The sequence below is a fragment of the Pezoporus flaviventris genome, unplaced genomic scaffold, assembly GCF_033815535.1.
Source record: "Pezoporus flaviventris isolate CSIRO_AGI_PZ_B2104156 unplaced genomic scaffold, CSIRO_AGI_Pfla_v1 ptg000188l, whole genome shotgun sequence".
NCBI lineage: Eukaryota > Metazoa > Chordata > Aves > Psittaciformes > Psittacidae > Pezoporus > Pezoporus flaviventris.
Genome location: NW_026892736.1, coordinates 629,055 through 646,513, shown reverse-complemented (window position 1 = coordinate 646,513; position 17,459 = coordinate 629,055). Strand labels below are relative to the sequence as shown.

Sequence of the window (17,459 nt, the reverse complement as noted above, 5' to 3'; positions counted from 1 at the left end):
CACCTATTATTTTCCTTTTAATTTAGGATTCACACCATTTGGCATGTAGTTTCCTCTTAATGACTGCAACCTTTCTTTATGGGATTCTGCCTTAAAAAAAACTTGTACCAAATGTCATTCTGATATTGTCAAATAGGCTTAAAAAGTGTGTATCGATATTATTAGTCTTTAAAACTTAGTCAAAACTCTAGGAGCTTCCTGAATGTTTTAATATTGAGGCTGGTTTGAATGGAGGAAGGAATTCTGCCTGGACTCAGCTCTGAGTTTCCCGAAGCCCCTTAAAGCTGCTACATTTATTCTTCAGTGTGTATTTCCTGCTACAACATGGAGGAATAAACACTTATGAATGGAGTGCCTGGAGTGCCAGAGGGGAAACTTGATGTGCCTGAGAATCTTATGGTGAGCTTTGATGCTGTGTTCTGTTGTATCCCTTCCCCTCTTGGGGAGAGAGGGTGAAGGGAAGAGAAGCGAGCTGAGATTTATTCTGCTTCCCTCTGTTTTCCTGGACCTGTGTCCTCAGCACACATGGATGTGGTGAGTGAATGGTTCAGCTGGAAATGTGGATTCCTCCCTGTCCTTGGTCCTGCAGAGGGTCCTTGATCAGCTCCTGCAAGTAAGGCATCTGCTGGCAGCATCCTTGGGATTTGATGGTGATGGTTTGCAGGAGGGGGAGCTCTTCAGAGCTCCCTGTAATGGGAGCAGGCTTAGAAGGAAGGCTTGAAGGCACTGGAAAACTGGGATGTGAAAGGGAAGTTTTGTTTTACTGGTTGTCTACAATAGCACAGAGCTTAAACTGCTGTGGATTGACTGTGGCATGTGCCAAACCTTCACTGACTCTCCCACCTCATTGCACTGACTACTTTGTTTGGCTGGATCGTATCCTTGATTAAGGAAGGAGAACAAAGGGATTGCATATAGGCTTTTTCCCTTCAGTGCCTCTGCTGCCCTCTGTTAGATGATAGGGCAGCTCTTGCATCACTTTGCAACCCGAATGTAACAGTTCAGTTGGCCAGTTGAAGACAGACTTGTTGGTTGCTCTGGGTCATCATGACCTGGGTTACTTTTGAAGTCTCTCTCTTTGTTCATGGCGAATGGGAACACATCAAAGATACATAAAAACATCTTGTTTTGTCTGCAGATGTTTCCTTCCAAGAGGCTTTATGACAAATGGGCTGAAAGAAATAAGAAACAAAAGCTGAGCCCTTGATTTGTTTGTTCATACCTCTCTGGTCTGAGAACGTGCTTGGCTTCTCTGCTCCAAAATCAGTAAGACTGGAGTTCCTTTTCCAGTTCTTAGTCTCAATTGTACTGTGATTTCTCTTTGCAGGACATCAGGGGAGACTGATCTTCTCTTCATCTTCTGAAAACTGGGTAGAAACCAGCAGCTATTAACATAAGTTAAAGTCCAGCTTAAGGGCATTAGCAGAAGTTTGTAATGCTTTGAGTTTTTATGGCTCAAAACCTGTGAACAGCTATCCTTACTGAGCTTTAGCACTGAAAGGTGATGTTTTTAAATCAGGGTTTGAATAGACACATCCTCACTGCTGTGCTGCTGATCAGTGTAATTAAACTTGCTTTGCATTGGATATTTCAGAGAATTGGGAAGGAATGTTAATAGACATAACGTAGAATGTTCATCTGTCTCAATTTTGCTCCAGTAAATGTACAATTAGTAGATTAAGGAGCTCTAGTCCCAATCTCTGGGTCTCTTGGTCGTTAATTTATTGATGAAGCAAAGTGAGGCCAGCAGTGTTTCAGTTTTCTCTGCAGCTCTAACCTTGTCTTTTAAAAACTACGACATTTCAGAAATGGAAGCAAGTGAAATAGAACTGTCATGTTGATGCCCATAATTGCCTCCCATTTCAATGCGTAGATGTACCTAATTTCAAGGGATTGCTTCTGTAATAGTCAGCTACTCCAGTTTCACAGCTGGACCCAGAGCTGATTTCTCTGCTACACATTTAGATTGTGCAGTTGGAGTGACACGTTATTCAATGGCTTTATGAGCCTGCTGCAGATGAAATGCCATCATACTGCGGCCCACCTTCTTTTCAATGAAGTCATGTCAGTCTCTAGATCGCAAATAGACCCTGAATCTGTTTAGCCAGATGTTGACTTTAAAAAGGCAAAAGGTAAATTGTGGTTAATACTGCATTTTTAGTGCTTGTTTCAGGTGCATCTGTACAATGAGGCTGTATTTCACCATGGTTTTAACTGTAATTTATGTGATTAATCGTGTTTGTGAAAGGGGATGTTCAATTATTGTCTCCATTATGAAATGAATTTTGCTGCCCACCAGGAGGGATTCTTTGCTCCTCGGATCTCATCTGACTGATTATGGTCTAACGGAAGTATTGCTTTGTACAGGAAGTCTTGCATCCAGCCATGATGTGGCAGAAGGACCCCCTTGATCAGGAAGGACTCCTGCTGCTTGCTTTGCAAGGACAGAACCTGAAACTAAAAGCCATGCACGAGCTTTTGTGATGCTCTTCAAGGCTTCTTCCTTCCTTCAGCCCTCTCATACTATGGTTTATCTACCTGAAAGGTGTTTTTAGAAAGCACCTCATCATTTATGTACCTTTCTCTGCTCAGCAAATGAGCTTTTCTTTTGCTAACTATTAGTTGTTTCTTTGGTCCCAATTGCCTGTCATCTTCTGAATGATTTCAAAGCTTTCAGGCATTGTTGCCTCTGACCTTTCATGTTGGAAAGTCTCCTTTGTCCAAAAAGCAGTGTTCTGGAGCGGTACAGAGTCCTCTGAACAAGGATGTGACCATCTCTATGTATAAATCTGCCACTCAGTTCACTGTTTGCCCTGCCAAGTCTTTCCTTTCCCCTCAAGGTCTCGGGCACTTGGGAGTGTGAGGTAGGAGCCTACATCTGTTGGACTTGAGATCACATGAGAAAGCTTCATCTGCAAGAAGTAGATTTCAGGCTCTTTGGTTGCTAAGAGTGGTCAGGAATGTGGTCTGTGGTTTCTGAATCTTCATAGTAAACTGAAAGGAATCTGCCTGGAAACAGCTGGTCCTATGACTCCTGGAAGGTCAGGCTCATATTTGCATGCTTGAGATGTCTCTTGTCAAGTTTTAGCCCCTGCCCTTTATTTTGAGGCTGCTGAGCATCAAAAGTCCTCTTTTGTCTGTTTCTCCTGTCTGTGAACAGGAACCATCGCAAGGTGTCCCTTTATTCATGTGGCTGCCTTTTCATTACGCATCATCTTTGATTTTTGGTTTCTGCATCCTCCTCCTCTCCTTATCTCTGCACAGCAAATGGTGCAGAAAGCAGATGTTAGATAAGATCCCAAAGTCATTGACTGAAATTTCATTCCAGTGATGCAGTTAGTCTGTGACAATGTCCAGATTCTCTGTGTTGCACCAACAGCCTCTAATGCAAAGCCCTGCCTTCTCTGGTTCAACTCAGCAGCTTGTAGCTCTCTTGGCAAGGGGCTGATGCTTGCAGAAGCTGAGATGAACTTTTGGGAGCTTAGAGGCAGATGCCTGTGTCAGAGTTAACTGCTAAAGAGGCTTCCAGAAAGTGGAATTAGGCAACTCCAATCTAGTCCAAGTGTCTTGCAGCAGAAAAGCCCTCAAGGATGGTGGCACAAGCAGCTTGAAGGCTGCTTTAAGGTTTCCTCTGAAGAGGCTGTCCTGTGGAAAAACTGTTCTCCTCAAGCAATATCAGCTGTGGCCATCTCTTATCCTTTCCCTTGTGTGATATGAGCTCACTGGGGGATGCGCATCAGCCTGAAAACAGGAAAGGGAAGGGAAGCTACTTCAGAGGCCCTTAAATTCATATTATGACACTTTAATTCTCTCTCTGGCTGCTTTTGTTTTGGCCTAGTGTGTTTTTTCCGATAGAGATGAGAGGGGGTGAGTGGATGGAAAAGAAAGAAGCCATTCTTTTAGAAAGGCTCTTTTTTCTAAAGACAAAACTCTTTAACATACACATTCCTGACCTCTTGTGCTATTTGTTTTTGTAAGTCTGCTAGCACTAATTGGCTCAGCATAGTATATTATTGATTTCAAGCCTATAATCTCAGATTTCTGCCTAAGGGAAAATGAAGTGCTTCATGTTTTCCTGCCCAAGGTGTTGTGAGTTGTGAAGATGAGCGATCATCATGAAATTCATTAGGGGCATAGACTGGAATACCTATAAAATTGATATTAAAAAGGTAGGGATAGGGGGTTTATAAAACCTAAACTTACGGTTTCTGCTTTGATCCTATTCCAAGCTTTTGGGGCTGGCAAAACTGAATGAAAGGCTTCGAGTATTTCCTGCTTTTATGATGCCAGGAATGCCAGTTGAAGCAAACTGGTGGCATGTTGGTGCTTCTCCTTCTGGTCCCAGATGAACGTGGTTATACAAAATCAAATGTTAAAGACCTACCTATATGTTTAAGGCTAAGTATGGACTGAATATCTACATCTGCCTTTCAACATGAAAAGAACTTACGGTACATGTGGCTGATTTGAGTAGGGTTTGAATGCTTTATAAATGGACAGTACTAACCTGACTTTTGTTATGGTTTACACTAGGTATTATTGGAAACAACAAAGCTATAGGGAAATACATCACAACTATGATCTTTCTGTATTTTGCCTGCCTCCTTCCTTCCATTGCTTTTGGGTCACTCAATGATGAAAATACCCGAGGAGTTATTGGTAAGTTTATCAGTTTTGCGCATCTGTTATAGGATTCCGTGTATTCAAACTGGGTAGAGCTGGACACAAAAAGTTGTGATGGTTTTCATTTACTGAAAAAAAACATAACTGAAGGTTTTCTAATTGTATGTTTGTAATTATTTCTTGGAAGACTAGATAAAATTAACACTACTTTGGATAGTATCATCTGACCTGAACTTAGATACATGCTGCTGTGTTTTTAAATGATGCTCACTTTATGACTATGTAATCTGCACGTTTTTCCTAGTACAAGCTCCTGTGTTTTTGATCTGATTCTGATTGCCAGTATCCAAACCGCTGCTGTAGCAAATGATTCTTTGTTCTGTCTCAGTTGTGGCCCTGAAGCAGTTTATACTGCTGTTAAGAGTCCATAGCAGTCTCAGTTGAAATCTTGTCCTGAAGGCCTCCACAAACACTGGTTATGTTTTTATAGCTGTTCAAAATAGGTGCTAAAAACCAAAACAAAGGAGGGGAAAAAAGAAACCAAACCCCCAAATCAAATAAAAAACCCCAGCATTCACAGTTTGACATCTGGAAACCTGATGGCCTCCTAAATTACTGGTTCAAGTTTGTTGGCAAAGGATCACTTCTTGCTTTCACAACCTTACTTCTGTACCCTCTGAACATCACTCTTACTCATTAGCAGTTGGCTTCTCTGCCTCATGAATGCTTTTTGGTCAAGGAGGTGTTGGTTTAAAACCCTGTTTATTTCCTTCCTTCCTATTTGCTTGTAGATGTGCAGAAGACAATCGTTGGCCAGTGTATTGGAGGGCTGCTTTATGCACTCTTTTCAGGGCAGCCTCTAGTTGTACTCCTAACTACAGCTCCTTTAGCACTCTACATTAATGGTAAGTCTATTAAACATGTACATCATGGGACTGGTGTGATTGGGTTTGATGGAATGGGACTTTGTGCAAGAGCTTTACAATCCTGTTAGAGCTTTAGTTGCTTTTGTTTAATAAATCAATGTTAAAAGGATGCTTCTGGTGCTGAGGGAAAGGGGAGAAATTTGATTCAGGTTTAGTTAAAATTGGTTTCTAAAGGAATCATTTTGTGTAGAAAAAAACACTTGTGAGGTGAAGCAATGAAAAGAAATGCTTAAGGGAGGAAATATTTTTCATCTAATGGTTTTCTTATGTGGCTGCCTTTAACAAACTTGATGCTAAGAGCCTGAAACAAAATGTTTCTTGTTGTTTGGTTTGGTAGTTTTTATGGGGGGTGAGGTGGGTTAGTTTGTCTCTTAAGATGTGGTTAATAACTTTCTAGTTGCAGTTGCAAGCTGATATTACTGAGCCAGAGGTGTGAAGGAGCAAACTCAGTATCTATAGGAACAATCAGAGGCTATGATAAGCTTGAAAGGTTTAAGACATGAGGTTTTGTCCATAACACAGTGGCTGAGTACACAGGGTGCAAAAACATGTATGAGATACCTTCATCAACAGCATTCTGGAATGTCAGTGAGAGCAAATTCCAAGGGCTGATTTTGTAGCCTTAATCCCTAGGAAAGATGCTTTGAGCAGAGAATAGTTTTCCAAGTGCTTCTTCCTATTTCTAGTGGAGGAAAGAGGTGGGGAAGAGTAAAACAGTTTGGGTTGATCCTCTGTTCACTTGGATTTGCAAGAGCAGGCCTTTAATAGTATCTGCCATAAGTCCATTGGGGTGAAGTCTTGAAAATGGTGCTTTTTGCCATCAAGCAGATGGTGATCACAGGGTGGTAATAACAGAAGTTTAATCTGACATGTGAATGCTTCACTTTTGCAGTCATCCGAGGAATCTGTGATGACTACAACTTGGATTTCAGTGCTTTCTATGCCTGGATTGGACTGTGGAACAGCTTTTTCCTTGTGATGTACTCCCTCTTTAATTTCAGTCTTCTGATGAAACTCTTTAAAAGGTAGCTATTTTCAAGAAGTCATATTTTGATCAGATTATTCAGCAAATGGAAAAATTATACATTCCACAAGCTCCTTAATTACAAACTTACTGCAAAATGTGTTTTACGAGATGAAGCTAGTATCATTTCAGCTTATTGTTCCAGCTTGAAAGAAGCGCTTAAAAGATTCACTGGGTTTTGTTTCCTGAGTTGGAGTTTAACTAAAATCGGTATAATTTCATGTAAATGCATGAATATGCTGATTTTCCCTTTGAATGGAGTTGAATGCAGACTCTGCTAATGGCTGTATTAATGCCTGGGATTTTTTCCACAGGTCAACAGAAGAAATAATTGCACTTTTTATATCCATCACATTTGTGCTTGATGCCTTCAAAGGCATTATTAAAGGTAAGTTCTCCAACAATGTTTTTCAATGCAGATCTCTGCTTTGCTTCCTTGTCAGAGAAATGTAAGGCTGCAAATATGCATGACGTTTGCTTGTTCCATGTTCATTCAGGGTCTCCGAGGGGAAGCTAAATCAGTGTGAGATTGAAACAGCGCATTGTCAGCAGTTTACCTGGATGTTCAGGATTTCTATCAGATCTAATTTCAGTTAGCTGAGATAGGATTTGATGTCTTAACTTTTACTGAATGGAGAAACCATAATAATGTTACTTTGGAAGTTTTTCTTGAGAGTCTCTTTGGTCCTGGCAAAAAAAAAATGATCCATTGTAAGTGCAGGGCATCTAGACCTCTTTCCTAACCGTATTATTAAAACTATATGGCTTGAGATTGCCCATTCTAATGTGAGACCCTTCCTTAATGGCAGCTTGAGGACTTAGTGCTTTCCAGTACGCTCCTAAAGCTATTCTGCCCTTCCAGTTGCTTGGTCCTCTGTTAAGTTCTAGGTGAGCAGCCCTGGGATGTAACAGATTTCTCTGGTACATCTCTTCCCATCAGGATTGGCAGGATGTGTTTGTGAAGGTGGAAGATGTTGGCAGAAATGCCCCGTGGTTGGCAGTCTCTCTGTGCATCCCAGTGGGAAGTTGTCAAAGTCTACGTTCCTTGGGTTTTGTGACCTGAGGGATAGCCAAGCTTGGGCTATCCTTTGAAATCCTTCAGGACGTACCTAAGCACACTGAGCTTGTTTTCAAGATACTTGGGCTTGGCTCATTATGGTATCTTGCATGCAATGAGAACACCTTCAAAGAGCAAGTTTGACACTGCAAAGCAAGTTGAAGTGAGATACTTCCTGCCTTCATTAGGAGTCCTTAATCTGGCTTATATGTGCTTTGATTGTGCAATAGGAAGGGGGTTTTAACTCTGCAGAACACCTGCATCTCTCATATACCCTGTTTAGACAAAGCTTGGTGAAGGAGAAGCTGCTCTGGGATACTTTGCTTTCCCCTTGCTCACCATGTTGCTTAATGTGTACTGTTAGTGCCCTGTTCTGGAGGCATGGGACAGTCTCCCTGTGGCTTTTAGGTGCCCCTGAACAGAACATTCAGCTACTCTGTATAAGTGAGCAACTGCAAATGTTCACAGTGCTTCTGTAGGAGAGACCTGATTTCCCATAGCAGGGGCATGGAATGCAGGTTAAAGGTACAGAAAGCATCCATTGATCTCAGCTGCCAGACTCCCAGGAACATGCAAGTAATACATGAGTATTTGCTCAATACAAGAATACTGCAGTAGGAACAGGAGAGGCTTTTGGAGGTTAATTAGTATAATTAGTGAATTAGTGCCATTCTCCCTTGTATTTGGGAAGGGCTGAATTTGTAGGAACAATGGTAACGAGATCAAACCAATGCTCCAGCCATTTTCCAGCTCACTCTGACTTCAGCTGCATCTGGGACTATCAGTGCATCAACAGATGGGACCCCAGATCCTGCCGTGTCTTCAGATGGAGGGCACCGATGCTGCCGGGCACAGACTATTCTTAACCTCCTCAGTGCTCATATTTAAACACAAAACAGTGCAGGCCATGTCTGCATGCTTGTCTGTCATCCTTCACTCCTTGTTTTGTAGCAGGAGGTGATGGCTGCTGCTGCTGCCTCCTCCTCCCACTCGGAGCTTCAGTTGAGCAGTTAAGCAGAAAGAGAAAGCTGGTAACCTTCTCCATGCTGTTCAAAGTGTTCTGGTTATGGCTAGGCAGCTGACAGCAGCTTTGGGCTTCCTTAATGCCAAGAGGACACTTTCTCCTGCCCAGATATGTTTTCCTCAGTCTGTTTATAGCCTTGATTTTTTTGCAAGGTACTCATACATGTGCAGGAAAGAGGGGGGTAGGGATGCAATACCATACAGAGGAATCCAGCCGTGTGCATTCATGCTATCCTGGTGACACTTTGTTTTCGCCGCGTGGCCCAGCCACCGAAGCTGTGTTTGTTTGATCTTGACATCTGCACTCTGCAGGAAACAGTGGTGAACTGGCTGAGGCAAACAAAGCGAGTTAATGTTGTTGGAGGGAACTTGAGCACACGCTAGGCTTGAGCATGGCTCTGTTTCAGCAAGGGAACCACCTGCTCTGCTGCTCTCTCTCAATGTGGGCAACCAGATTCACTTATCTCTGCTATAAAAACAAGCTATAAATCTGCGGGAGTCACATTATAGCAGGTCTGTGGTGCAGGATGAAGGCCTCCTCTAGCCATGTTGGCATGTTTTTGATGCTTTAACTAAAGAGTAAAGTCAAAGTTCCTTTCTCGGTATCCAGGATTGAGTGGAGCAATCCTATCTGGTTTTGAGGTGGGTGCAAATTGAATTGCAGCCTGAGAGGGAGTGTAGGTATAGTCAGGCTGAAGGCAGGGCACCTAAGATGTGCTCAACCCTGAATGTATTATTGCACTATAGCCACGTGATCTTAAAGGTCTTTTCCAACCTAGCTGACTGTATGATTCTAAGTGTTGGAAAATTGAGCAAATCCACAACACCCAGAACAAAGTAACTTGTTTCTTATTCATTACAGTTCAAATCTAAATGCAGAGGAATGCGAATACATCCTGCGTAGTTGCTGGGCTGCGCATGCTGTTGGTTTATCACATGCTCAGTAACTGTATATGTTGTTAGGATTTAGTAACACTTAAGGTCAGTTGAGATGGTGAACAGCCAGTTAGCCCTGGCCAGCTGCTAATCCCCAGGAAATGCTGCCATAATCACTTCTGTTATGACAAAAGTGTCCTTTCATGTTTAGAGCCAGAAACCACAAATCCTCCAACAACCTATTCTGTACTGGTACATGGGACATGGCACTGCTCAGTGCCTCAGTTTACCTCTTTGCAAAGCAGGTGTGGGTGTCCCGCTGGGCTGGATGCAGCTGTGAGGATGGAGGGAGGAAATGATAGCAAAATATCTTCCGCAGCACATGATGCAGGAATACTCAGTGCTAACTGAGGCTGTCATTGCTCCTTGCTGGGGGAACCTTTCTCATGCTTTAATAGTGCAATGGTCTCCTTATTTCTGCTACTGAGAATAAATTGAAAAGTTAAATCTTGAACTGTAAACCTTCTATGATCTATAAATCCATATACAGAAGTATTGAATATGAAGCAGCCAGGGTTTCTTTTCTCATGAGCTGTATGCCCTATTGACTCCATCCACTTGTCAAATGCCCGAACTCCTTTTTAAACATAAAGGTGGTAGAAAAAGATTATTACTGCTGTTAAAATCACAAAATAGCTAAACAGGGGGCATTTTACACTCGGGTGAGCTCCAGTCCAGCAGTAAACTGTGCTTCAGCCAAAATCAAGGTGGTTGCAAATACCAATTGAGCTTTGCAAGAATGTGTAAAGTTTTTCTTGGTTTCAAATATTTAGAATTCCAGTTTGGTTTGCCTGCTTTTCCTGCTGCAGGTGGGAAAATTGGTTGTTATTTGGGGCTGGGGGGAAATGTTATGAGGAATATTGTAGCCTAAGCTACAGATTGTTGTGTTTTTGGCTCAAGAGTATTGAGTTTCTCTGTACGAAGTTCAAGGGGTATTTTGACTAAAGAGAGAAAGGTAGAGAGGCTGCAGTGCTCTGTTGTGGTGGTTTCCATCCTTCTGTATCTTCCCACTGGTATGGGGGGCAGTGGGTGCTGCCTGCTGCCGTCTGATCATGGGAGCACCAAGGATGCCAAACCCAACTTCCATCTTCTGCTTTTATTTGCTCCTCGAAGCACCTCAAGCTCTTGCTTCCCAAAGAGGTGAAATCACTTCAAACCCACATTTATATGCTGGGAGCTAGCCAACGTTATAGAAATGGGAACACAGCTGCCTAAATGCTCAAAAGCAAGAGTGCATTTTCAACTGTTAATTACTTATATAAATGCTTCTGAGCTAACCTAATACATTTATGGGTAGTTCCAAAGGTGTTCATGGGTGTTTCGCTTGTACAGGTTTACTTCGGGTACTCTCTAACTCATTTTCCATTTGAAGTGTAAATTCAAATGTTCTGCCAGGTTTTGCATGCCATCAACACTTACCTTTAAAATCTGGACCAGCCCTGGGGGAAAAGTAATTGCTGGACATTTTGAGGTCCATTGAAGTATCTGTGCAGCCTGGCTGCTCTTAATTTCTATAGAGATTCTGATGGAATTTGTTTATCAGGCTGCTGAAAGTAAGTGTTAAATATATATATGAGCAGTGATTCCAGTGCTAGGAACAAAATCGCATTGATAATTAGCACTGAAAGTCCTTACAGTTCAAACATGTTGCTTTAGATCAGCTTGACTTCTTAGCTATTAAAATAAGAGAAGCAGCACTCATGATCTCTTTTCACTGGTTCAAGGGTAGAGCTATAAACCTGGTGAAGCATAACATTAATACTGCATGATCAAGCAAGGAAGAACCACTTTATTTTACTTGCTTTGATTGTCACAAACGTATCCTAATGCTTTGCCTGTTGGTTGTTTGTGCAGTTTTTAAGAAATATTACTACAGTGGGCGCACAGGAGAAAGTTACTTGGAAAAAGCACCAGCTGATGCTATTCCAAGCCTCGGCATCAATACCACCTTCTTGATGAATTCATCAGTGAGCAGATCCATGTCCCTAGAGAATCAAACAGGCACGCATGATGTGCATTATGGACGTGAAACTGCCGTCCTTAGTCTCATGTTGATGCTGGGTACCCTTTGGCTTGGTCATACGCTCTATCAGTTTAAGAAAAGGTGAGTTACTTCAGTCTTAGAGCTCAGACTACTGATTATCTCGTATTACCTGTTGAGGAATCACTACTGGTTTAGATCATGTAACCCAGAAAAATCAGATGGAACTCTTCCATTAGTGCTGGTGGAAGCCAAAGCCAGACATGAACTTGGCTGGCCACCTGGAAAATGTTTGCAGCACAACAAAATGTTCAGTCACTGGACAATGTCCTTCCGTATTTGGTTTGGCGTCACAAGTGACTTGTTAGAAAGCTTTGGGTGAACCATATATTTCATATTGGAACCCCTGTAACTCCCTCAAAATAGGCATTGAATCATTTTGGAGGGCAAAAATCACTGATGGTACTGGAAGGTCTACTGGAAATGTACCTTCAGTGTGCTCTTGGGTGTCAAATGCCCGGCTGTAGTTTGGGATTTACTCCCATTGCTTTTAAAGCTCTTCATTTGAGATGCTTGTGTAAGCAATTAAACTAAAGTGGAAATGAGACACAAATTGGTGTTTGGAGGACTTATTTTCTAGCTTGCATCTTAGTTTCTTCTTTCTTTATGGGTTTTGCGTATGCATTCATCAACCTTCAAAGGCTATAGATTCCAGAGGATTTAAAGCTGATTTGCAGACTAATTTTTCACTCCAAGTATCTCTTTAGAATTGCAAGACTGGACTGAATTTTCACTTGTTAGAGCATTAATGCTATCTGGATTGCATGATTGTCCCTACAGTGTGGTGTTGATGGAAGGTTTTATTTGTCTTTAAATTGCAGCCCTTATTTGCATGCCAGAGTACGGGAAATTCTATCCGACTGTGCCTTACCGATTTCAGTTCTGACTTTCTCTGCTGTGGGTTCCTATATCTTCAAGGAAATTGAAAGTAAGTTATATTTTTATGCTCTGGAATAATGGGATACATGAAAAAGAGAAATTAAATCCTAGGAAGGTTTTGCTAAGCAAAAGAAATGGCAAATATAACTCCATCCAACTTCACAATTGCCGTGTGTGCCTCGCACCACCCAAAGAGCTCAGATTTCCTCAGTATTAGGTTTAATTAATCCAAACCCCCTTAATCAAATGAGCCTGGATGAAGTTTTTTTTCTACAAATTATTCCAATGTGCCTTTTCATGTCAATGTAGTTTAAAGTACATATCTCTTACAATAAAGAGGATCAACAATTTCTGGCCAAGAACAAAGGGAAGAGTAATTAGCAGGCAGGAAGGGTTGTTGCCAGTCATGCAGGCGTAGAGTTGATGATCCCAGTCTGTCCTCTTTGTCTCCAGTTTACGTTTTCCTAATTTAGGTGAAATGGTGCAGAGCATCTGCGCAGTTTGAAGTTAACACAAGGAAATCTAAATATGAGGCACCATTCATTGGCCAAATAGATCAGCTTTTCCATATCAGGAAGCGATAATGGGGACAGGAATTGCATTGTCCTGTGGTGACGTGAGTGGGTGATGTGAGGAAATGTATGGAAACAAATAAGAAATGTCTTTTGTTTTTTTTCTGTGATGGCCATTCCATCCAGTTGGATTGTAAAATGATGTGTGGCCATGTGTGATTTATCCCTAGTCATGGATTTCTTCCAATGACAGGAAAGTAGGGGCATTTCATACTCAAATGCCTTGCACAGCTTGTTGGATATGAGGAAGTTTTGAAATGCCTCTGTCGGTTGATTAACTGAGCAGGAGGACGATCGTGTTGTTAGAAATAAGGTTTTCTAATCTAAAAATGCCTTGCATCTGTGGAAAACAAGTTTCCCTCTTTTGTTTTGCTCAAATGTGTGTAATGCCTCACTAGGAGTAGCAGTAATCTGTCAAATCAGGATGGCAGCCAAGTTCTAAGAGGATGGAGGAAAAAAATAAACTAAAACAGCCAGATGAGCCTGTCTTCTATGGCCTTCTGTCTCCCACATGCCAGACCATCATGTCTGGTTTGCTGCATTGGTTCCCAACAGTTCATGATGTGTATAACATTACTTGAGTCCATGTGGATGGTTGGATGAGAAGCTGCCTCCTAACATCATTCCTCTCCTCTTTCCAGTGTCCAAATTCAACTACAATCCATCTGAGAGCTTGTTCGTGCTCGCCCCAGTCCAGTCCCTGTCCATTGGGTCAGTGATGAGTGCCATGGGGCTAGGGTTCCTCCTGTCAATGCTCTTCTTTATAGAGCAGAACATTGTGGCGTCACTCACAAACGCACCGGAGAACAGGTAATGCTTTTGGTACTCCTCTGTGAAGGGATATACTTAGCCTCTTCTCAGCACTGCTTGTCCAAAGCTTGTTTGAACATCGGTTTTTCAGAACTTCTGTTGTCACAGATGAGGATAACTCTACTACTTAACTCCTCACCATCCCCAATACCCAGTACTGTGGCAGTAAGGCCAAACCACAGAGCATCTATGAGCTCAACACTTCGGCATATTTTTTCTTTGCCAATGTGTGAATGTTATGGAGATCTTTTGTATGGTCTGAGGTCTGCAGATACCTAGGGAGTCTAAAACTTGCGCTGCTCTTGCACTACAGGGAACTTTATGAAAATGAGAAAGTCAATGACCTGCATAAATGTCATAACATGATATGCTGCAGCTGAGCATCAGAAAAAGAAGTGTTTGGAGCTGATAGTCTCCAGCTGAGAAGGTGGAAATAGCACAGTATGTCTAACGTCTGAAAGGTCTGATTTATGTGCAAACTTGAGTTGAGATGTTGCGCTATTAAAATATTCCCTCTGATGTTTCTGTGCCAGCTGCAATCGGATATGATACCAAGAATGAACGTGTATGACTTTTCCAGGGAAACTACCATGTCTCAGAGGATTCTTTTGCTAATGTAATGTGTGGGAGGGTTCTCTCTTTGCATAACCTACATTAATATTCTACATGCTGTAGCTAGACTGACACCGAGCAGGGAGAAGACAAGCTCAGATTCAGCTATACTAATTTGGTTTTCTGTGACCACTTGATTTTTGTTCCTCTCATCTTTATTGTATCTGTTTAAAAGTGTTGCATAAATTTGTAATGTAACTGGGTCATCTATTTCCTGATAGGAGTTTCTTCTAAACTTTTGTGGGTTTTTTTCCACTAAAGCATCTTTAAGGAATGTAAAATATTCTTCAGTGTTTTTCCTAGTGTTTTTCGTAATGCCTTGTTATGGGACTGAGGAGAAATCAGGGCATGGGTTTTTAGAGATGGAAACAACAGGGCTTGACAGCTTCTGTTTGTGGTACCATCACATAATGAAAATACCATTGTCTGTACCAGCCAAATGGAGAATGTACTTCTTGGTGTCTTAATAAGTGCAGTGATTTCCTCCTCTATTAAGAACAGGGAAAAGACGATGCTTGCCTGGAAGTACACTAATATGCTTTGTTAATAATCAAAGCAAGGGTGTAGGACAGTCCAGGGAATACTGGGCTGGATGGGCTATGTGAAGATAATCTAGGATAAGGCATCTTTGCATGTTGGGCTGGACAGGCTCAATGTAGCCTTATCCATTGGTCAAAGCAGGTGTGTACTACACAGTTCTAGCAGGTTGCATCCCAAGGAGGCTAAAATGATGTGGCCTTTGTACATAGAAAGCCCTCTGAAAAGGGCAGATGGGATAATCAAATGATAACCCTGGGGATGCTGGAGATGCCTTTGCTCTGAGAAAGCAGCACATGAGCGGGGCAGTGCTTTCAAAGTGTGAGCCAACACGGGAAGTGTGTTTACAATCCCACCCTTCCTGCCAGCACCTTCCAGCTTGAGGTATTGCAGTGTAGACATCTACCTGACCTAGTCACCCTATGGACTCTTCAGTCAATGGAGGTGAGCACTTCCAATGAGACAAATCTTTTTGTTTCAAAACCAAACCCCACCCAAGATTTCTGCTGCCTAAAAAATGGCTTATACTGCTTTTTGAGGTAGGAACTAGGCATAGATCTTCATGTGCTGGGTCATGTCTACTAGCTCCATGCACCTCATGTCTTGGAGCATCTTGGATGGCTCCGAGTGTCTGCTTACATATTGAACAGGGCTTGCTTGGTGACATTAAGACACCTAAATGGTGGTTCCTTTCCAATTGATGGTGCCTGGAGAGCAATTCAGCTGATCCTTTGTGTGAGGGTACCAACTGCTGTCTGGTCTGATGGCCAGGCAGAAAAACGGCTATAGACTTTTAAGTGAGGTGTCAAAGTCTGAGAGCTAAATCCTTCCCTAGCCTTTTTCTAAACTTATAGTATCTGAGGAGTTGTACTAGATGGGTACATTGAGAAAAGGGGCAGACCTTGCATAAAAAGGCAAGGTTAAACTAGATGTGAGTTCAGTGCTAGTAGCTGCTCTCTGTGTAGTCCTTGCAAAGGGAAGGTCAGCTTCCTCGATGATGAAGGCTGCCAGTTTCCTCTGCCCTCTAAGAAACAAAACAGAGGTTCCCCAGTATTCACCAAAGCTAGGAGCATATCTCCTTGTTTGGCTACAAAGGAGGAGCTGAAGTTTAATGAATTCATGCCTCATTTCCTTATCATACAGTAACATTACACAATGAGGCGATTACTGCAGCACATGTTCTGCTCATCAGGAAGGAGGGAGGCCAGAGTTAAAAACAAGGCAGATGGGGAAACTTCAGCATCAGTAGTTAGGCAACCCATGCCCAGGTTTCTAACTACTCCCTACATGGACCCTGCTAGCAAGTATAGATGTGTATTTTGAGTGGACTGCAGTAAGCATAGGGGCAAAATGCTGTTAAAATCTTCATGGGCCGTTACTTGAGTGGGTTGCCTTTCTGCTCAGTGTTGTTCTTTCCAGGAGATGACTGCTCTGGGAGCAAGCTATCCAGTTTTATTATGTTTTGTGTTCATGTAGCACAGACTGTAAGGCAGGAGGTGTGAAATCACTCGGTGGATGGAAGTGCACTTTGGTGTTTAGCATTGCAGCTCAGGTTCAGCAAGGGCAGTCTGTTAGCTTGTACTGGGTGTAACTGCTGTCGACAAAAACCTCGTTTCAGGTTGGTGAAGGGAACAGCTTACCACTGGGACCTCCTGCTTGTTGCGCTGATTAACACAGGGCTGTCTGTCTTCGGCCTTCCATGGATCCATGCTGCCTTCCCTCATTCCCCAATGCACGTCCGCGCCCTGGCTTACGTGGAGGAGAGGGTTGAAAGTGGACACATCTATGAGACGTAAGTAGGAACCACGGAGCTGTCTTGAATATCTTTGGGTTTATTTGTGGCTTCCTAATCCTTTTGGGTATAGTGGGTTACATGGCTGAGGAGTTAGCTGTCATCTTGAGAACCTGCAAGATATGGAGGTAGAGGGGGAGATGTGCCAAACGAAGCCACCTCAGCCAGCGTGATCTGTGACCTGGCTTCATCCTCCTTCACCAAAGTGCTTGGTTTTAGGACAGAGGTTTATGCTCTTTATGCAGTCTGCAGGGGTTCCACCCACTGCAGTGCAAATTGTCCTCTGGAAGAGTCAGCCAAGGCCTTTTTCAGGTTTATCCTTGTGGAAAGCTGAGGAGAGATGCTTTAGGCAGATCTTTCCAGATGTCTCCACCAGAAAAAATCCAGTCTGATTCATTGGCTGAAACCTGTCTGGTGGTTATTACGAAGAGTAGGAAAAATGCAGCATTGTTTCAGAGCTCCCATAGCATCTCCCACCACGTTCCGGGAATGCGAAATGCTTCTTAAATTCTCTTGCTTTTAAGCAAAAGCAACTCCAAAGCCATGCCCAGGTCACGACTTCCTATTTAAGACGAGCTTTTGGGCTGTTCTGGGTTGTCCAACACACTCTTAACAGAGACCTATTTA

The 17,459-nt window shown here is 42.5% G+C and overlaps 1 protein-coding gene across 8 annotated transcripts in view; it reads left to right on the top strand.

The window, feature by feature from the left end:
* SLC4A11 (solute carrier family 4 member 11) overlaps positions 1-17,459 on the top strand; it is a 144,155-nt gene that overhangs the window by 114,087 nt on the left and 12,609 nt on the right. For all 8 annotated transcript variants that reach the window (XM_061441086.1, XM_061441087.1, XM_061441085.1 and 5 more), the window contains 8 exons: positions 4,534-4,659; positions 5,415-5,528; positions 6,442-6,574; positions 6,888-6,961; positions 11,444-11,693; positions 12,452-12,558; positions 13,723-13,891; positions 16,659-16,832. In XM_061441086.1, coding sequence (XP_061297070.1) covers positions 4,534-4,659; positions 5,415-5,528; positions 6,442-6,574; positions 6,888-6,961; positions 11,444-11,693; positions 12,452-12,558; positions 13,723-13,891; positions 16,659-16,832 — 1,147 coding nt within the window. The remainder of the gene's footprint in view (positions 1-4,533; positions 4,660-5,414; positions 5,529-6,441; positions 6,575-6,887; positions 6,962-11,443; positions 11,694-12,451; positions 12,559-13,722; positions 13,892-16,658; positions 16,833-17,459) is intronic.